The 20,874-nt window shown below is 29.8% G+C and overlaps 5 protein-coding genes across 10 annotated transcripts; 3 read left to right on the forward strand and 2 right to left on the reverse strand.

Moving 5' to 3' along the window:
• Positions 1-4,372, reverse strand: LOC106785125 (protein ariadne-2). 3 transcript variants are annotated; one of them, XM_014745310.1, is made up of 7 exons: positions 3,961-4,372; positions 2,527-3,037; positions 2,208-2,439; positions 2,012-2,129; positions 1,709-1,933; positions 1,416-1,628; positions 1-1,321 (listed from the first exon to the last, which is right to left on the reverse strand). In XM_014745310.1, exons 1-7 carry the CDS (start codon positions 3,973-3,975, stop codon positions 1,166-1,168), a joined length of 1,470 nt encoding a protein of 489 aa, XP_014600796.1. In that variant the 5' UTR covers positions 3,976-4,372; the 3' UTR covers positions 1-1,165. The 3 variants fall into 3 exon arrangements, with proteins under 3 accessions (XP_014600796.1, XP_014600798.1, XP_014600797.1); XM_014745312.1 differs by lacking the exon at positions 3,961-4,372 and adding an exon at positions 3,782-3,908 and having other exon boundaries at positions 881-1,321; XM_014745311.1 differs by lacking the exon at positions 3,961-4,372 and adding an exon at positions 3,671-3,775 and having other exon boundaries at positions 881-1,321.
• An 850-nt stretch (positions 4,373-5,222) lies between these two features.
• Positions 5,223-10,320, forward strand: LOC106785124 (synaptojanin-1). Of its 2 annotated transcripts, none has more exons than XM_014745308.1 (7): positions 5,223-5,499; positions 5,704-6,061; positions 6,146-6,310; positions 6,392-7,446; positions 7,518-8,089; positions 8,175-8,349; positions 8,438-10,320. In XM_014745308.1, exons 1-7 carry the CDS (start codon positions 5,373-5,375, stop codon positions 9,433-9,435), a joined length of 3,450 nt encoding a protein of 1,149 aa, XP_014600794.1. In that variant the 5' UTR covers positions 5,223-5,372; the 3' UTR covers positions 9,436-10,320. The 2 variants fall into 2 exon arrangements, with proteins under 2 accessions (XP_014600794.1, XP_014600793.1); XM_014745307.1 differs by having other exon boundaries at positions 5,224-5,499; positions 8,426-10,319.
• A 1,715-nt stretch (positions 10,321-12,035) lies between these two features.
• On the reverse strand, positions 12,036-14,873 carry LOC106785141 (guanine nucleotide-binding protein G(i) subunit alpha). 3 transcript variants are annotated; one of them, XM_014745335.1, is made up of 4 exons: positions 14,375-14,873; positions 13,412-13,596; positions 13,028-13,314; positions 12,036-12,934 (listed from the first exon to the last, which is right to left on the reverse strand). In XM_014745335.1, the coding sequence occupies exons 1-4, from the start codon at positions 14,493-14,495 to the stop codon at positions 12,457-12,459; spliced, it is 1,071 nt and encodes a 356-aa protein (XP_014600821.1). In that variant the 5' UTR covers positions 14,496-14,873; the 3' UTR covers positions 12,036-12,456. The 3 variants fall into 3 exon arrangements, with proteins under 3 accessions (XP_014600821.1, XP_014600823.1, XP_014600822.1); XM_014745337.1 differs by lacking the exon at positions 14,375-14,873 and adding an exon at positions 13,848-14,017; XM_014745336.1 differs by lacking the exon at positions 14,375-14,873 and adding an exon at positions 13,791-14,017.
• Positions 14,874-15,182: 309 nt separating this feature from the next.
• LOC106785074 (DPH3 homolog) lies at positions 15,183-16,001 on the forward strand. Its single transcript, XM_014745223.1, has one exon. The coding sequence runs from the start codon at positions 15,463-15,465 to the stop codon at positions 15,727-15,729; it is 267 nt and encodes an 88-aa protein (XP_014600709.1). The 5' UTR covers positions 15,183-15,462; the 3' UTR covers positions 15,730-16,001.
• LOC106785073 (DNA-directed RNA polymerase III subunit RPC7-like) lies at positions 15,693-16,676 on the forward strand. The gene has a single exon (XM_014745222.1). The coding sequence runs from the start codon at positions 15,777-15,779 to the stop codon at positions 16,422-16,424; it is 648 nt and encodes a 215-aa protein (XP_014600708.1). The 5' UTR covers positions 15,693-15,776; the 3' UTR covers positions 16,425-16,676.
• The last annotated feature ends 4,198 nt before the right edge of the window (positions 16,677-20,874 follow it).

Raw genomic sequence — 20,874 nt, forward strand, 5'->3', positions numbered from 1 at the left:
ATACTTATATTATTTTCTAATAGAATTATCATCTTTTATAAAGGTTTATTTACCTTAGTAAGAGACATATCAATTATCATATTACATTCATTTTGCGCACTGATCACGAAATTTTTAACAATAATTGAATATTTTTTTCTTTTTTCAAAGTTCATTTCCTGTCATGTCCATAGAGAATTACCTAATCTAAATAATTTTAAAAAAATGTGAATTTTTAGTCACATTTAATCTTTCTTCGAATACAAGTATTTCGTCGTTGCATATGGCTTAATACTAATCATAGAAAATGTCATATTCTTTTACACATCATCGTAGCATATATGTACACAGCAACCAGTGCTATTTGCTTGCACCAGTGTATTTAGGCTACAGTCATTTATGTATACGTATAACATATATTAAGAATAAAAATACTTGTTGATAACAAATTAAAAAATGAGAAATGGATGTATAAAAAAAAAAGAAAAAAATAACCATGATATAAATCTAAAAATCCGTTCCATGCGATCACAAATAATTATTTTTGAACGTATATAGGCGACAATAATACAGATTACATTTAGAAATATTTTTTTATTATGGAAAGGAGTCTATGCAGAAAGGAATTACTTTCAATTTTTCAAGCTTTCAATTTGTTTGTTTAATTTTCTTTAACACATGATCGACCATACGCGCTATACGTTCGTATTTTTATTTTTCCTTCATATCTTCTTTACGAAGATTTATCATTAAAAAATGTATTGGACTGTATATAATTATCAAGCCAATATTAATTAAAAATCGTTACTTTTCCATATTTACTATGACATTTTATTTTATATTTTTCTTTGACAAAAAAAAAGCAAAGAAAAAAAGAAACATGATTTTTTTAATAAAAAAAATAATGAGAAGAATAAATATCTTTTCCGACTAACTTATTATAATTTCTGAACATATATTATACTTAACCTGTGAATCGTAAAAGTGTTCCTTACTAGGAAGACTGTTCTTTACATATTAAATCATGTCTTATTAGACATGATATTTAACAGGAAGTTTTAATCTATAATTACTATACATATGTATCCGTATTTCAAAAATCAAAACTAGTTATGTTGACATTTTAGAAAAACCTAAGAGAGACAATCTGTGACATTTGTCAAATAAAAACTTATTTAACTAATAGTTATACCTCAAGAAAGTCCTTTAATAAAGTAACGCGACGTTTTTCTGCAATGTCCATTTGATTTTCTAGATCTCCACGATCTGTTGTTTCAGCTCGTTCTATTTTCCATGAGAGATTTTCTATTTCTGCTTCCAATTGTGCTTGCTGATACTCAAACTATTAAAATATAAATAAATAATCAATTTAAAATCCTATATGAATTTTTATTAGAATCAATTTGTAGCATCACTGTGAATCGATAATATCTTACAAGTTCCTTTCTTGGACCAGCTTCCATGTAGTAAGCATAAGGATATGTATATTGTAAAGTATAACGACAACGAGCTAAAAGTGATGCAGCTTCAAACAAATGTTGCCAATCTATCCATGTACCGCTTGCTGTCATGACTTTTTTATTAATTCTCATCTTTATACCTTCTAAAGTTTGTTCTTCCAGTTTAAGAGATTTACTATGATTTTCCCACTGAAATAAATTTCTTTTAGATAGATATCAACATTATATTGGTATTATGATACTAATAATATTAAATGATATAAACTCACCCTTTCGTAATAATGCAAATATTTTTTTAGTGCTTCCCTTGCTTGGGCATGAACACTTTCATGTGCAATATTAGGATTCTCTTTGTAACGTGAACATTCATAATATTCACTTCCGTGTAGTTTCCAATTATGAAGACACATCCAACAAAAATCATGCTTACAATTATAACATTGCATATGATTGCAACCACCATTTTTTTCTATACAAATGTGACATTTTGGACACTGAAAAATATACCGAATTAATACGAAAGAATTATATATGTATTTATAAATGCATTAAATTACTTTTTATACTCTTACATCTTTGGTATGAGCACTAATATAATTTGCTGTTTCTGAATCATCTGCACATTTTGTTAACCACTTTTTAATCGTGTTACAATCAGTAGGAGCATGATAATCCATACCACATCGAAAGCTAAATCATGAAAATAATAATTATTATTTATACATGTATGTTTCTAAATATATTATGACAGATACAACATATACGTACCAAAATATAGTTTTACAAGAAGAACACATAACTCTTTTAGCTCGTTGTTCTTTCGAACGCATGACTATTTGGCAATTTGGACCAGGACAAAATCTCAATTGTGGATGAGATTTAACGTAATCACAAAAAGCAAATTGTTGATACTTTTCTCTCATATTAGGCTTAGTGAGCAAGGATAGGACAAAATCTTCTGGTACTAAAACGTCGCAGTCTTGTGCCATGCAACTTATTCCTTAAAACAATTAATATTTGTTATACAGAGTTTATTTAAGAGATCTAAATTTTCATAATACTATAAACAATTGATTCTGTAACTTACCGGTAGATATACCTTGTGTTATTTGTACTTCAAAATGCATACACCAACAGTCTTTGCAAAATGAATGACCACACATAAGAGTAGAAAATTTGTCAGCACGATGAACAGTTACACACACAGAACACAATCCTTTAGTTCCTGAGGTAGAATCCACCAAAGGCACCGGTCTAATTTTCGAACTGGTCAATAAATTGGAAGCATTGGTACGATATTTGGAAATAATATCTTGCAGTGCCCAATTGTGTGCATGTAATAATACTTTGGCTAAGGACGGTGTTATACGAAGATTGTTGCTTAGTACTTCAACATTTTCATTCAAAAGCCTTTCTACTTCGTCGACTCTCAAACAATCATAAATAGCATACTCCGGATCCCTCCTATTTTGATCAAGATCAACATCGTTATCTACTTCAGCACCCCATGGTTGTACATTATAATAATCTTCATAACCTGGGTCTCCACAGTCTGAATCTGAATAATCCATTTCACTGTCATATTCTTCGCCTGACATCTGCATACACAATTGACATTTTATTACTTTACACTCAAATAATACAGATGACATTTAGAATAATAAATAGACAAATAGCATCTGAATATATTTTACCAATACTTTCTATAAGCTTGTGTATTAACACTTAATTATATCAAGCATAAAACCTAGCAATGATTTATTTGTATAACCTTAGAAATGATATTATTGTATACATTCTAATAACTTTATCCAAGTATCCTATAAAGATACAATGAGAAATAAAATCTAATATAAAGAAAGTTTTCTAAGCAGCATTGAAAGTTTAACAATACATTTATTCAGATAAATATATGTTAAGATATTCAGATATAGATGAAAATAAATTCTAAAATAAGATGACGCATTTGCAATGATTGATCAATCATTTTTCTACGAATTTTAATTGGGATTTATTCTGTCTATTATAGTTAACAGATAACTAATAAAGGTAATCGTGTATTTTCACGATTTATAATTTAACAATAAATAGTACAACTTGTGGTAAATATCTATGAGCAAATAAAAACGTGTATATATATATATACATGTATCTTTACGTTGTATATAAGGCGAGACAAGTATATATGAAAAGAATTTTATTATAATTAGTTTTTATAAGTAGTAACGTACACTAGCATGTGAACTTATCAGATGCTCGTTTCAATGCTCGTGCTAAACTACTCGTAAGAGATAATTCAAGTAAAATCTGAAGGTAGACAGAGATAAGTATGTCAAAATCACCTGACATCACAGCTGAGGTTGTTTAAGTGTGGGTAAAGAAAGAGCGTATATATACATTGAGAAATTTAGATTTAAAGATATAACATTGTTCACGATTGAGAAATAAAAGAAGATAACGAAAAAAAAGAAAAAAAAACATGAAAAACGTGTAATGTATTACACGCAAGTTTTATACATACCTCTATTGAGTTCATAGCATTTTTTTTTTTAAACACGCTTTAACCTTATACAATACGACAGACCGAACGAGTATGTATGCTTTATTTGAAAGATCTTTTCTCGATCTTCGAGATTTTTTAAATTCCCGTTGTTATTTATTTTCTTAGACAATATCACAAACTCATAGTTAGATTTATTTTATACGATAATTTACATCAATTATTTGATATATTTACAAGGAATTTATAAAAACGAGATTACTTTTTTTTCTACAATCGTTCTATATATTCATTTATAACGTGTGCGCGTACGCACATGAGAAAACAGAAATATACTACTGGTGACTCTATTACTAATCGTGAGATCTGCCTTATCAATGGTAATTAATGTTTACGCATTATAATTTATATCACTTTTTTCTTACATTTGAAGAATTCATATTTACTCTTTCTATCTCTCTTTATTTTTCTCAACTATTGATATATATGTATATTTATTTTTATATTTAAAATAATTAAAATCCTATTTCATCTATACAATAACAATAATGAATAATGAGAAATATATTTTTTAGATTGAGATCGATCTCATTATTTGAATTGTGAAAGAAATAAAGATAATTTTGTGGAAATTATAAAAGTTTATAGTTTTTTAATACTTTTATATTGTTTAGAAAAGAAAATGTATATGTATGCATACACACTAATATATACTTTTAAACTCGTATTGTATACAACATCGCGTCGTTATGAAAAAATACACTACTTTTCAGCAGACTACATACGCACACATACAGATTAATGTAAGCAATGCTAACGATGTATATTGCGATGACGGATTTTTATGATTATCTTTAAGATTTAAATCATTTTATAACTTCATTCTACGCACGCTACTAATGCAGAGCAAAATGTATTTATAAAGTATATGCTTGAAATATATACATATATATATATATATATGTATATGTACACACACATTAAGGATAATAAATTCTTTTATAAGGTTAATTTTATATCCAGATGTATTGAATTTGTCAATAATTTGAAAAATTTGTCTATGCAATGATTTGATTGGTTAATTATTTAAAATTTCGTTTAAATATATATATATATGTATATATACACACACCACATATATGTGTTTATATATATGCAATAATTTAATACAATCGATATATAGTTCGTAACTTCGATTTTTCTATAGTAAAAATAATATTCTATTAGATGGCGCTCGAGTATTAATCGAAAAAAGGAAAAACGAGATTGGTCGAACGATCTTTGAATTTGTGGTCGATGTAGAAACGATATATCTCGAGTGGAAGTTGCGGTTTATGATCAAAGTGGTGGTATGACAGAAGCGCTGTCATTTATAGAGTCTAATTGATAAGTTATTTTTCAGATATTTAAAAGAAATACATCGCAATAACACAATGGCGATGGGCAAAGGTTATCGCGTATATGAAAAATTAAAACCACCTAGTCCACATTCCTTATTGTTAGAACGACGAAATCATAAGGAAACAGTCTTATTTGAATCCCAAGCTGTTGCTGTACTTTGTAAGTATTTCAAATTTTTGTTATTTCATCCTTTAATATTGCGTAGAAAAGAAGATATTTTTAATGATTCGTATCAGTCTCTTATTTGTAATTATTTTAATTAATAAATTCGAATTGCAATTCATATTGAATTAGTCGTTTTCTTGTATGTCATCGAACAAATCGATTGTTACATATCTGCTCTTCATTGACTTTTTTTTACAGCTCTTCAAGAAACAGAATCTTTGAAAGGACAATATACCAAATTGTTAGATGCCTATGGGTGTTTAGGCGTACTACAATTAAATGCTGGGGAGAACACTTTACTTTATCTTGTTCTTGTTACCGGTTGCTTTTCAGTTGGTAAAATTGGTGAAACCGAAATCTTTAGAATCACACAATCACATTTTGTTCCATTACATTATAGTCAAGGAAATGAAGACCGTGTTTCAGAAGTTAGAAAATTTCTTAACTCTGGTACATTTTATTTTTCTTGGACATCTGGTCAACAAGAATCCCTTGATATCACTCTTAGCGCTCAAAAAAGAAGTAAATCGACAATTACCGATAATAGATTCTTCTGGTTGGTACAATATATTTTACGGGAATACAAACTATTTACTTTTAATCATATAAAAAGATAAATATGTTTTTGTTTAATGAATAGGAATCGAATGTTACACATTCATTTGCTACGATATGGAGTAGATACAAGTCAATGGTTACTTAAAGCAATGTGTGGCAGCGTAGAGATTCGTACTATTTATGTGGGTCACAGACAAGCTCGCGCAGTTCTTGTATCAAGATTAAGTTGTGAAAGAGCAGGTACTAGGTAAGTATATTAATGTTATATTGAATTTCATTTTGATATAATTTTATATATTATTTTAATATATTTTGTTTTTCTTTTTAGATTTAACGTTAGAGGGACCAATGATGATGGACACGTAGCTAATTTTGTGGAAACTGAACAAGCTATTTATCTGGATAATGAAGTAACTTCTTTCATACAAACTAGAGGATCGGTTCCTTTATTTTGGGAACAACCTGGAATACAAGTTGGTTCGCATAAAGTTAAAATATCCAGAGGATTTGAAGCTTCAAAACCAGCTTTTGATAGACATTTAACTATGATTAAGCAAAGGTATGGGCAACAAGTGATAGTAAATCTTCTGGGCTCCAGTCTCATTGGTAGTAAAGAGGGGGAAGCAATGTTAAGTCAATTATTTCAAACACATCACAATATGTCAGAACATAAAGATGTACCACACATATTATTTGATTATCACCAGGAGTGTAGAGGTGGGAACTTGAAGAATCTCTCCAAATTAAAAGCTAAAGTAGAAAAGTACTTAGAGTCCTTTTCCTTATTTTATGCTGCTGGAAAAAATGTAATACTTGAACAAACTGGTACAATTCGTACTAATTGCTTAGATTGTTTGGACAGAACTAACTGTGTACAAACTTTTTTTGCGTTAGAATTGCTTGCGCAACAATTAAGTTTATTAAAACTACTTGAGAAACAGCAAATGGTATCAAGATTTGAGGAAGTTTTTCGTCAAATGTGGATATATAATGGAAATGAAGTTAGTAAAATTTATGCTGGAACTGGTGCAATACAAGGAAGCTCGAAATTATTAGATGGAGCAAGATCTGCCGCTAGAACAATACAAAATAATCTTTTGGATTCGAGTAAACAGGAAGCCATTGATATTTTGCTCTTAGGTTCTACATTAAACACAGAGATAGCTGATAGAGCTAGATTATTGCTAGCATCTAATATGTTACATGCTCCACCAAGTGTATTGAGAGAAATGTGTAAAAGATATAATGAATATGTGACAACCATGAAGCTTAGAATAAGCGTTGGTACTTATAATGTTAATGGTGGTAAACATTTTCGAAGTGTAGTACACAAAGATATCTCCCTTTCTGATTGGTTATTAGATGCTCCACGTTATTCGTCGTGTAAGTATAAATTAAATAGATTAAATCTAATATTACAATTATATATACATCTTCTAATATAATATTTTCAGCATTGGTATCTGTAGAATATGATAATACACCTGTGGATGTATTTGCAATTGGATTTGAGGAAATAGTAGATTTAAATGCTAGTAATATTATGGCAGCTAGTTCTGATAACGCAAAAGCTTGGGCAGAAGAATTACAAAAAGTATTATCAAGAGATACCGAATATGTTCTTGTTACATATCAACAATTAGTTGGAGTTTGCTTATATCTTTTCATACGACCTGAACACGCTCCTTACTTGAGAGATGTTGCTGTTGACTGCGTGAAAACAGGTTTAGGCGGTGCTACGGGTAATAAAGGTGCGGCAGCTATAAGGTGTGTCTTATATTCCACATCTTTATGTTTTGTGTGCGCTCATTTTGCTGCTGGCCAATCTCAAGTTACCGAGCGCAATGCCGATTACGCAGAAATAACGAGGAAAATAACGTTTCCTATGGGTAGAACATTAAATACTCATGATTATGTATTTTGGTGTGGAGATTTTAATTACAGAGTTGATATGGATAAAGATGAAATGAAGGATATGATTAAGAGAAATGAAATTGATCAAATACTGCAGTATGACCAATTAAAAGTACAAATCTTAAATCACTTTTTTTTAAATATAAATGCAAAAATTACGTAATTGTAGGTATTACACGTATTCATTTTTCATAAAGGTACAACAGGAGCAAGGTAATGTTTTCAAAAACTTTTTGGAAGGATCCATTACATTTCCTCCTACGTATAAGTATGATCTTTTTTCCGACGACTATGATACTAGTGAAAAATGTCGTCAACCTGCCTGGACAGATAGAGTTCTTTGGAAACGAAGAAAGCAAATACCTGACATTGGTAAGTATGAAAGAATACAACTAACAAAAACATTTTGCATAAGCTTTGGGTAATTCTGTAAAAACTATGGCCCTAGATTCTCCTACAGACTGGTATCCAGGAAAGCTTATTTATTACGGCAGAGCTGAATTGAAACAAAGTGATCATAGACCTGTTATTGCCATTATTGACGTTGAAGTTTATCGCGTTGAACAGCAACAAAGAGAACATGTATTTAAAGAAGTAATCGAAGATTTAGGTCCACCGGATGGAACGATAATAGTTAAAACAGTAGACGAGACAGAAGATGCGGATAGTGCATTCGACAGTAATGTTATGATGGCTTTGGTACAAGATCTATCTCATATAGGCGAAGTGATTCTCGTGAGGTTTGTTGGAGAAACAATCTGGGTTACTTTTAGAGATGGACAATGTGCTTTAGCTGCTGCGAAAAAAGGAATGACACATGTTTGTGGCCAAGCATTAACTTTAACATTAAAGTCACCTAATTGGATGCAACTTATTGATAAAGAAATTGAAATATGTAGTAACACTACAGCATCACAATCTAGTGCTTTCTCGCCTGTCTCAAAAACTTCTTTGCCAAAATTAGAACAATTAGGAATTATTGAACATCCATCAGCTAGTAAAGGAAATACAAATGGTTCTACACCACCACCCAGACCAGCTCCACCAGGGAGACCATCTCAACCACCTAAAAGTCCGTACCAAGAGAGAAAACAAATTCCGCACGCAGGCGTATTTAGCGTATTACCTAATCAATTTTCTACGACACCAGTTAAGGAAAGAACCGAATCTGATCAAGTGGAAAGATCGTCACCAGAATCTGCAATTTACGAAGAAATATTAGATGGATTTCCTAATTATCCTGCACCAACTAGGCCACCACCACCACTGCCACGTACAGATCCTTCCCAGGAATCATTAAACAAATCTCCAAGTTCTATACCTCCTCCGTTACCGCAAAGACAAATTCCTCCTCCACCTCAGCATGCGCCACCTAGCTTGCCTGCATCGTCAGTTCCACCACCAGTTCCTGCGAGAACGTCAGGTGGTCCACCTATTCCAGCAAGAAATCCACATTAAACATAGCGTTTACATTAGTCCTCATTTAGAGTATTATTGTCATCTTACATATAAATATTTATGAAACTAAATAGAGAAATGAGATTAATAAGGCAAATTTCTCTTTTGCTTCCATAAAAGCCACTCTTTCTCACTGTATCGCAATGAGATTTCCAAATCTATTTCGTGGCTAGGACCAGTCCTTTAACTGTATACAAAATATCAATAGGGAAGTGCTTGTTACCGTACCATTTCATTGGTTCAAGTTCTTCCAAAAAATAATAATGCTCAAGTGGTTCCATAAGATTGTTATATACCTACAATCTTTAATTACTATTCATGACTCCTATGTTTATAATGATGATATATGTAGATACTTTTTAATATATATATATATATATCACAAGATTATATATTGTTTACAAAGTAAACGAAAAATGGCTTAAATTTTAATGATTAAAAACGAATACAAGGATTATGAAATAATTCCCCCCAAAAAATTTTGGTTTATGGGAGAACTAGAGAATTATTCCAAAATAAAATAAATATATGTTTGATATATGATACAATGGTACGATATACAATGCTGCGCTCTTAAATTATTGTGCATAATTCATAAACAAAATCCATGACATTTGTTGTAGATTTGATTAGCTTGAGACATTGCTTGATGTACCTCAAATGTTGCGAAATAGAAAACTACTTATGAATTTAATAGGAAACAGCTGTTCATTTATCTATGAAGAAAATATATACGATGAAAAAAAAGGGTAATAAAAAAATAATTAACATTGTAACTTAAGACAAAATGTAATTCTCTGTAATTCAGCTTTGTATACCGCCAAATGCATATATATTATTCGATGTTATAAAAAATAGCTATTGTCAAAGTAGTACAAAATTAAGATTCCTTGCTTACTGATAAGTAGCAACACAAAGACACTTGAACGAATAGGCAAGAAAAATATCGTTCCCACACTTATAAACTATTTTCTTCATTTGAAAGTAAAAGAATATTTTTAGAGATGTCATTTAAAAATATTTTTATACGTTCTAATCATTTTCTTCCATCAGAATTTACATTTTTTCTTCAAACAGACAATGCTCAATGAAACTGGGAACATTCTTCGAAATAAATCACACATGATCAAATATTAATCTAAAATATTTTTGGTAATAAATAAATCAAATTCGGTGTAATTTTAATAACATTTAGAAAAAAGAAAAAATATCTTGTTATTGAGAAGAAAGTGAAATTTTCCTAAAAATTATTCGATGGGTATATCCGCGTGCGTGTTTATATTATTTATTTTTTATCTCTCATTTTCTCTTTTCTGTTTTTCTCTCTCTCTCTCTATCAAATAATAATTACATCCGTAGAAAAAGAATTAAAACATTCCTAAAACATCGAAATATATATAATATCTATATATTGAATTTTTATTATTATTATTATATATACTTATAGTTTAGAATTTTAATTATAAAAATATTTTAAGCTGCAAAGATGAATCCGCAGTGCTGCATCTAATTGACATATTAACAATTATGAATTAATATTGTTTCGTAAAAAAGAAATTTTGTTTATCTAAGTAACATATAACCGTTCTTTAATTTTCATACCAATTGAGATAATATTTATTTGTGTTCCTATTAAACGGAGTTATATATATTTATATAAAGTTAGTCCCATTACTTTATACAAAGTAGGATCATATATATATATAAAATCTGTTTTACAAAATTTATGTGCGTATGTGTGTGAAAAATTTATATATAAATATACTGTAAACACAAAGCGCTGTGCCTGTCAAAAAAAATTAAGATCATGTGTAAAGCAATGTAAATGGCTGTGAACACAAATCCAGAAAAGAGTATGCTTTTAGTTAGAACATATTAATCCATTTTAGCAAATAAATTATGTACAAAAATGAATACATCCGATATATAACGATTTCTCACACGAGTCGCATTTTAATCATTTTGAATTTATGATGACATCAGATGCAGAAAGTACAAGAATGACTCAACGAATAGCAGTGTTCGAACAATGCATCACGGATATGTCAAAAGTATACAAAATTATTTCGATATCACGACGACTATTTATAATGAATATTATGAAAATCCCATTTAGATATATTTATATACATCATTTTTCATTCCATTCAATTTTATTGAATTTATGAAGTCATTAACGATACGAGTTTCTTGTACTTTCTCTTCACAAAAAAAAAATAGATTTATCGAAGATGTCGTCTACAAATTTTTGAGGAAAAATTGTCGCACGCTATAAATCACATAACAATTGTGTTTTATTCTTTCATGATTTTAAATTAATTTTGCACACAGCATTCGTTTGTGATGCAATAACACATATTGAGATGATACATTGATATTATTTAAACTTACATAATTATGTTTAAATAAATCAATGCAAAATTCGTTGTTGACTCGCAAAGAAAGTCTTAGATTAATAGCTAACTAGATCCTGATCTCGACATTAAATACACAATTAATACAAAATTAAAAGATCTTCCGTTTGCGCGCTTTATCTTTTTGTAGATGAAGAAAAAAAAACATCGATTATTACAAATCCAAATTGATTATTAAGTTACAATTTTAAGTGTGATTATTATATATATATATATATATATTCATCAATATATATATATATATAAATATATACATTGTATATTGCGCGCATTAACCCAGAATTAAATTCACAGATGAAACTAAAAATGACTCATTGTCGACATATAATAATACAGAAGGATATTATGTTAAAAAATATAGGATCCAGCAAATAAAAATACCTAATAAAAAAAAAGAATATAGGATATACTAAATGTTAATGAGATGTCAAAGTAAAAGTCTTATAAGATTAGTACATGTGTTTACATGATAATAAACTGTTTTTCCTTCCCTTTCTTTACAGTTTTAATACAGTCTCTCTTTTGTCATGTCTATAAATTGATTGTTATGTTTCCAACATTTGGAAAGATTTTTTACATTTTATAAAATAATGGAGTATTGCAACACTTAGCTTAATAATCCACAATTGCTTAAATTATTTTTAATAATGACGTCGGTCACAGCGTCAAATACAAATTGTATATTAGATGTATCTGTGGCACATGTGAAATGTGTGTAAATTTGTTTCTGATCTTTCCTTTTGTTTAAATTTTCGAATTTCATTTGAATATAAGATGCACATTCCTCATAAGTGTTAGCACCTTTGTAATCCGGAAAACAAATGGTTAACGGGCTTCGAGCAATTTTTTCTTCAAAAAGATCCTTTTTGTTAAGAAATAGTATAATCGACGTTTCAACGAACCACTTGCTATTGCATATGGAATCAAATAGCTTCATTGATTCGATCATTCTATTCATTTCTTCATCCTCCGCAAGGACTAAATCGTACCCACTGAGAGCGACACAAAATATAATGGCTGTAACACCTTCAAAACAGTGTATCCATTTTTTCCTCTCTGACCGTTGACCACCAACATCAAACATTCTGTTAAATTAGAAAAAAACATACTAAGTTATCATCATCTCGATATATCAAAATTAATTAATAATACAATTATAATAAACAAAAATAACATACTTGAAATGTAATCCTTTAAATGAAAAATGAGTTTCGACAATTCCAGTAGTTTTCACACGTGTTCTAAGGACATCTTGTTGAGTAGGAATATAATTAGGTTGTGCTATACGATCAAGAGCATTTAGATAATATGCAGCAGAATCATTCAACTGATATTCTCTACTGCGTGTGAAACAAAGTTGTACACCTGCATCTTGCCATAGTCTTTTCATTAATAACACTAACTCTCCAGTAAGTTCACCTTCCTCAGCTGCTGAAGCTAGGGTGAAGAATTGTCGAGCTATATCCTAATGCATGATTATAATAAATTTAAAGGATTAGTCTTACTCGTAAAAAATAAGAAAAGAAATAATAAGGTTTACCCTTTTTAAAAATAACACTTACAGCCTTACTAGAATCAGCGAAATCAATTCTTAGTTGCCCCATAGCTCTGATTATTGCCATTAAACTTTGTATTGCGTTACTATATACTACTGGCTTATATTGTTCGCATTCTTCCTTACTATACCCAGTTTCATGAATTATTTTCATCTGTTTTACTATTGTTGATTTGCCAGATTCTCCAGCCCCTTAAAAAGAAATAATTAAAAGTATGATCTTACTGTATAACAATTATTTACTCGTAACAAAGTTAATTTTGTTACGAGTAAATAGCTTGTAAAAGAATTTCAATAAAAACTTTCATTTGAGAATTTCTCGAGAAAGATAATAAATTTTTAATCTCTATTGTATATATATATATATATATTTTGTAAACTCGTACGAAATTATATATGCTAACGAATGCAACAAGTATCAGAAATACGTATGACATGCGCACCAACGTCGCGCCAATCGAAAAATACTTTTATTTATTCTTAGTAATTAAATTGTGGTTGAGTATTCGTTCATTGCCGGAAAGAAAAAAGTTGTGAATAGGATTTCAAAGATGTATCATCTCTTGAGAATGATTACGCAGCACGTTTCAAGGAAAAGCGTAAATAGTGATTTGACATATATGTATGCAACAGGGTGAGACATCGAGAGCTCTCGATATGTATATATATATATATATAATAAATATTTTAACGTTACAATAAGAACATATGATATTAATTTGTTTTCATTCTTTTATTCTTCTTAAGGATATTAATAATCATGTCGAAAAAAACGATTATATTATGTACATGAAATCATATATGTCTCTTTTTCAATGGACCAATGGCTGAACATCTCCTTGATTAAAAACTTAAAAACCAAATTCGTAGGAATAAAATTGATTTAAACAATCTTACGATATAATACGATTGATAAAACAATTTAATTCTTATAAAATATTAGGGAAAATATTTAAAAGAATAAACGTACCAAGTAAGAGGAGTTTGACCTCACTGGCGGCCCGCTCGCCATCGGCCCTCAGATCTTTGTCGATTTTCTTGGACCTTTCAGCGGCTTCTTTGTCTCCGGTGGTGCTTACAGCACAACCCATCCTCACCGGGATTGAAAATACCCACAAGATAAACAATAAACACCATGCACTAATCGTGTTTATAATAACACGTGTCTTTCGATTAGTTATATTTGTCCGTTATAATCGGCCGCTACCGTCTGACACTTGTTGCACGGACGCGTGGGAACCGCCCGCACGCGGTTCCGCCTGCATATACGCAACAATTAAAAAACTTTAACAAATCTTTCACGAGCCAATACGCTAAGGAGTTCGCGATTACCTTAATCACTTTAAACGTAACGTTACAAAAACACAACGATGCCAAACGTAAAACTACCGGTGCCCTTTCTTCACATTTATTGACACTACTTTCTACGGCCCTTACGACTTGGATGCCAGATCCCGCGAGATCCGGAATGATTTAATTTCGTCGCTTATACACTACTTAGTAAACGCGACCTTAATTGGTTCTGCGATCATACGAACATTACGATTGGTTATCCAAATTGGTTTGAATTCTCTCAGCCAATTAGATTATTCGACTTCTAGTACTTCTGATTCGACGATATCTAGTCTTATACCTGACATGCAATTCTATTGGTCACATTTTTCATATTTTCAGACGATATCCTAATCTTCGAAAAAAAGGGATTTTTAATTTATTTTGGTTTCTTTTTATTTTTTCTTTTTTTATTTAAGAATATATGTTAAATATGTCTTATTTAAATGTAAAATACTTGTTAAGTGTATACCATTAAAACATCACAAATGTTATAATCTTCCTAATAAGGCGAGAATATATACTTCATTTAAATAATGAATTTAAATCGTTTTTACAAATAGTCGAGTCGTTTTAGGAATTTGTTACTTATAATTCTACTGTCCTTGAAAATGCCTCGAATGTAGCATATCTCATTAATGTTTAGAGGTTGGAACACGTGTTTTACAGTTAACCTATAAGTTCTATAGATATTTAGAAAAAAAAGTATTTTTATTAATTAAGATTATGTCAGTATATCACGACGAAGTGGAAATCGAAGACTTTGAATACGACGAAGAAGGAGAAATTTATTATTATCCTTGTCCTTGTGGTGATCAATTTCAAATATCAAAGGCAGATCTTATATCTGGTGATGATGAAGCTATGTGCCCATCGTGTTCTCTCATTGTTAAAGTAATTTATAATAAGGAATCTTTTTCTGAAAAACCAAATTTTGCTAAAACAGAAAGTGTTACTGAAACAGAACAAAAACTTAGCACGCAGAAAGTGTAAGATAGGTCCATATTCGTTTATATTGTTTATCAAAGAACTTTTTAATCATGGCAGGACGAGGACATGGAAAAGGTTCTATGTCTTTTACTTTTGAGCAATTAGGACTTACTAAAGCTGAAGCTATGATGCATCCAGTTTTAGAACCGCCACCAAAATATCCTATATTAAAGTATAAGCCATTGCCTTTTACCATTACTAATGAAATAAGTTATTTAATAGAATTGAAAAGGGACTTTTCCGAATATTTTAAAGAATCTCCTTTTAATGTGCAACCTATTGAAGTAAAGAAAGACGTTGAACGTTATTCAGATCGTTTTCAAGATTTGATGATTGATAAAAGTGGCTATGAAACTAAGTATGACTGGTCTAAAATACCAGCAGAATTGAAACCATCTTCTATTCGTAGAAAGAAAGCTCTAGCAACAGCAGTACCTAATAAAAAACAGAAATTGGTTGATGTAGAATCTAAATTACAAGAGTTAGAGAAAAAGGAAATTAATCAACAAGGCGAAGTACTGGAATCGGAAGAAGAAAAGGTAGAGGAAGAAGAAGAAGAAGAGAAAGAAATGGGTGTAGATGAAGACGAAGTAGATGAAGAAATGGATGAAGGAACTGATTACGTAAATAGTTATTTTGATAATGGAGAAGGTTACGATGATGAAGAAGATAATATAGATGATGGAGCCATATACTAAAATGTATCTTATCTTAAAGTTACTAATAATTCAATCTTTACAAATTCTGGCCATATATTTATATGATATTTCTATCGCAAAGTTCTATATATAAATAATGTAGATAATATAATGCAACTATATTTCTTATACAATAGTGGTTCGTACATACATTATCTATTGAAAGTTTGTATTAAAGACTGATGTATATTGCTAATATTCTTACCTCGATTGTATTTAATTAAGGCCATTATTAAAAAAGCATTATTTCTTGTATATTTATTATTTCCATCAAATTAAAATATGTAAATTATATAAACTAATGATTCAAAAAGATTATATTTTGAAGTAAAGAAAAGTAATAAGGATATAATATTTTAAATGTTGAAAAGAGAGAAAGAAAAAGAAATCTCTTTTCAAAGGTAATTTGTAAACGTAATGATGATTATAATTTCGTTGAAGTCCAGGGGAAAAGAATGTGATAAGCTTATTTATTTTAGCGAAATTTTACACAACAATTAACAACCAAAATCTTTTTTTTTTTCTTTTTTTTTTATTATTATTCTTTATAGTATCGATTAAAATTTTGCGGTTCCCTCCTGTGTAGGTTCGCCGATTTATTTCAAAGGCCCGTAATTTTCGACTATGCACTGAAATGGTTGGACCATCGGTACAGAGAAAATATAAAGTAAGGATGCAGATTAATCAGCAAATCTTAATATATATTTAAAGATTAGAAAGGGTCGAACAGTCGTGTTTTTTTTTGTTCCGTATGGATTTAAAGCGCGCATTGAGATTTGTTTTCTATTGTACAAAAAATTAAAACGTCGTATATATATATAATTCATATATATGTATATATATGATTTTCGAACAGAACACACTAATTTATCTTATGAATGAATTAATTTAGCTTTCGTACTTTGACGAGTGATCGAAATGCCATTTAATTTTGCACGTCCGCTTCTTATCACCGCTTAAAAAATCTTAAAGCGTATAATAGTAGAACAAAATTCCTGCGACCGTGTGTAATCGTTATTTATTTATTTATTTTCTTGTATTTTTTTGTTTTGTTTTTCGTTCGAAAGAACAATGCATTTGGTTTTAGCCAGCGAATAATTTAGCTTTCATCTTTTATTAATCGTTCGTTCGAGCTTTGTACGGAAGCGTAGTGAGGCTTTATGTATGTCGACGATGCAAATTTTCTTTCTACTTTTTTTAAATTGTGTGATTTATAACACATACTCCGTATACACGCTACATCTGCATACTCGATTATTCACAGCCTATGTTTCAATGGGAAAACGTATCGGTGTGTAAAGACGCACTGACACGGTATTCGCATTTAATAAAAAAGAAAATAAAAGAAATATGAATAATTAAAAAAAAAAAGAAAGAAAAAAGAACATAGAGGGACGTAGATAATACAATCCAATCGATTTTTACATTAGAAATAAGTTATTTAACGTATTTTTTTTTGTATAACGCATGTCGTATCGTTTTCTTCTTCTTTTTATGTTTTCTTATTTTGGTAAGAAAGTATACTACCCGTGGGACGAGTATTGAAAAATGTATAATAATGGTCTGTGTCGTCGTTGTGTGTCCCGTCTGCACGAAAAATCGTTTATTTATTTTTTTTAATGCACGATCACTTAACGTCGTAGGCACGGGGGGAAATATTCAAGGAATATTGGAACTCTCTATATGACATAGATATTTGCTAACATCGTAACACGATTTCGTGTAACAGAGAAAGCGTAAATCGTGTGAAAATGAAAGCATCGAAGTCTCGTTCATCTTAATCATCTTTTTCTTTATCTTTTTCTTTTTTTTTTTTTTTTCTTCTTCTCCAATTATAATGACGAACATTGGACGTTTGAACACATGATCCCCAAGAGTGTTTATCAACAAAGTGGTAAAGTTTCTCTCAAGAGCTAAAGCTCGAAACTGAATAATATGTATAAGAAATTTGTTTATAACTCGCTAGCTTTAACAATAAAAGATTCAGCCCACACTCGCTGAATTTTAATTGGCATTCGACTTTATTTTCACCATCTTCTTCTTCTTCTTCTTCTTCTTCTTCATCTTTGTCGTTTTTTTATTATTTTTTGTTCTTTTTATTTCATCGATCGTGAGATAATCGTCGTTAACCCTTTTACATTTACGTTAACTCTCAGACGCATGTCTACTTTACAAAAGTGTGTTATTTAACAAATTATAGAGGAAATGCGTGATTTTTGTTATACTTTTGAACATTCGGAGTTTTCTTAATTAAATTGGTGATTAATGAAAATTTGTAATCTAACAAGTAAAAAATTTTCAAAAATTTATTCATTGCGTAATTCGTATAATTAGGTCGAATACACGAGTTACGTAACAAATTATATTTTTTTTAAATAATTTTTTACTTCGCAATCACAATTTTTATAATTACCGGCTCAATTTATGTTCGTGGTATACGAACGATCTTTTTACATGTTCATTTGGCGTGAAGGAACTTTCCTTGATTTTAAAATAAATTTCACTCATTTGTGTTTTTCATTATTCCACTTAATTCACAGAAACGAATTATTTTGTATTTTATATATATGAGCCGTTCACGGGCAAAAAGCGATTAACTCCACTTATAGAATTTGTAAAAAATTTAACAGCCTAAACAGGCCTCTAACAGCCTTCTTTGATGTTTAACTCTTTTTAGATTAAAAATAAATTTCTTTTAATAATTAGGCTTAACAACACCCAAATGAGAAAATAGTCCTTGAATAATAAATGATATCACAATATATATATTAAGTTTATTAACGATCTACTTTTTGTTTTTAGGAGTAAATCCCATAACGCGCATCCTCGAATTTACTCGAACAGCGTAGCATTTTAATGTTCCAAAACAAAAAAAGTAATCACAAGAAATTCTATATTATATATATATATATATATAATAAATAGAGAATGAAATTATTTTTAATATATTCGCACGCGAACACACACATAATTTTTTAACGAAACTTTTCAATAATTAATCGTATATAAATTTAATAATTAAAACGTCTACGTATAAAAAAGTGATACCCTTTTCTTGCACAAACTTTTTCGTCTCGTTTACAGGTTAATCAATTTAACAAATGAGCGGCCCATATAATATATATAATATATATATAATAAACTGATTATATATTTTCTCTCTAAACGCATTATTATCACTTAATATAAACGTGATTATAATAAATAGAGAAAGAGAAAGAGAGAGCCATCGAATTCTATGTCGAATCGAGCATCATCGTTATTTATCTGTAATTATATTATTTTCATTTATCTGAACGTTACAGAGATACGATTGAAAGAAAGAGAGATCATGGATGTTATATTCTGATAATTATTCTTTCCATTTAAAAGTTTAAATTTAATCTGGACGGGTAGTGCGAACTTGTGTGAGATGCGCCTTCGATATGTAACGCGGTGCAGATCGGACAAATCGAGGGAGAATACGTATTTTTGTTATATAATAGGCGACATAATTATGCATACTACGAAATCAGCCAAAAAAGAACACATTGCGTTTTCATTTTGTCTCTCAATCTTGATCCGATCTGTACACTCGAACTCTTTCTTTCTGTCTGTTAATTACGAATCACGCTAAGGCGCTATTACATTCACTTAAATATTCTAACGTTAATTAAGAGAATTACAAAAAAAAAACAAACAAACAAAAAAGAAACAAAGAAAAGAGAAAGAAGAGAGAGAAAAAAAAGAGAGAAATAGAGAGAGAGATAGATAGATAGATAGAGAGAGAGAAAGAGAGAGAGAGAGAGAAACAGAGAGATACGTTCGTAAATCGTATAAAAGTATTTACCTAATGCTTAAATAGCGTCTCTACTAATCATGGCGTCGAAATTCGAATCATTCATTTTTATTTTCATTTTCTTTTTTTTTTTTCTTTTTTTATATATATATTTTATTTTGTTTTTCTTTTTTTATCCTCGTTCATATAGAGTCCTGTGGAAAATTGTGCAAATGAAATATTCATCCATCCATTAGTAGTTGTACGATGGTTTTTGTTGTTGTTGTTGTTCTTGTTGTTGTTGTTAATCCGTAAAAAAAATGATACGTATTGTCGCATAAAAGTTTCTATAGGAATCGTCGATTTATTTCATTAATTATATCGTTTCTAGTTGTCCGAGACTAATCCAATAAATATATAGTAGTACCTCGTGTGTGTTATTGTGCGTAATCGAATTTACGCGCGGGATTGAAAAATTATATTTAATAGTAATTCACAACGGCTATACGGCTCTTTCACATATGTGATGTATGATGCGCTAACGTTTCTCGTAATCGTTCGTCTCGTTCTTTTTTTTTTTATTTTATTTTATTTTATTTTATTTATAACCCGTGAATGTAATAGTACCTTCGTAGTGCCGTATATCTAATTTTCTCTTTCATATTTTTTGTTTTTTTTTTTTTTTTTTTTTTT

Source organism: Polistes canadensis, unplaced genomic scaffold, assembly GCF_001313835.1.
Source record: "Polistes canadensis isolate GaletaPanama2010 unplaced genomic scaffold, ASM131383v1 scaffold_45, whole genome shotgun sequence".
NCBI lineage: Eukaryota > Metazoa > Arthropoda > Insecta > Hymenoptera > Vespidae > Polistes > Polistes canadensis.

Coding starts and splice junctions, on each gene's coding strand:
- LOC106785125 (XM_014745310.1), bottom strand. Junction 2,440..2,526: donor AACACAAGGTATATCTACCG/GTAAGTTACAGA, acceptor AATTGTTTTAAG/GAATAAGTTGCATGGCACAA. Junction 1,934..2,011: donor TTAGTGCTCATACCAAAGAT/GTAAGAGTATAA, acceptor TATATTTTTCAG/TGTCCAAAATGTCACATTTG.
- LOC106785124 (XM_014745307.1), top strand. CDS start 5,373: ATGGCGATGGGCAAAGGTTATCGCGTATATGAAAAATTAAAACCACCT. Junction 6,062..6,145: donor ACCGATAATAGATTCTTCTG/GTTGGTACAATA, acceptor TTTAATGAATAG/GAATCGAATGTTACACATTC. Junction 6,311..6,391: donor TGTGAAAGAGCAGGTACTAG/GTAAGTATATTA, acceptor TTTTCTTTTTAG/ATTTAACGTTAGAGGGACCA.
- LOC106785141 (XM_014745335.1), bottom strand. CDS start 14,495: ATGGGTTGTGCTGTAAGCACCACCGGAGACAAAGAAGCCGCTGAAAGG. Junction 13,315..13,411: donor TCGCTGATTCTAGTAAGGCT/GTAAGTGTTATT, acceptor ATCATGCATTAG/GATATAGCTCGACAATTCTT. Junction 12,935..13,027: donor TTTAAAGGATTACATTTCAA/GTATGTTATTTT, acceptor CTAATTTAACAG/AATGTTTGATGTTGGTGGTC.
- LOC106785074 (XM_014745223.1), top strand. CDS start 15,463: ATGTCAGTATATCACGACGAAGTGGAAATCGAAGACTTTGAATACGAC.
- LOC106785073 (XM_014745222.1), top strand. CDS start 15,777: ATGGCAGGACGAGGACATGGAAAAGGTTCTATGTCTTTTACTTTTGAG.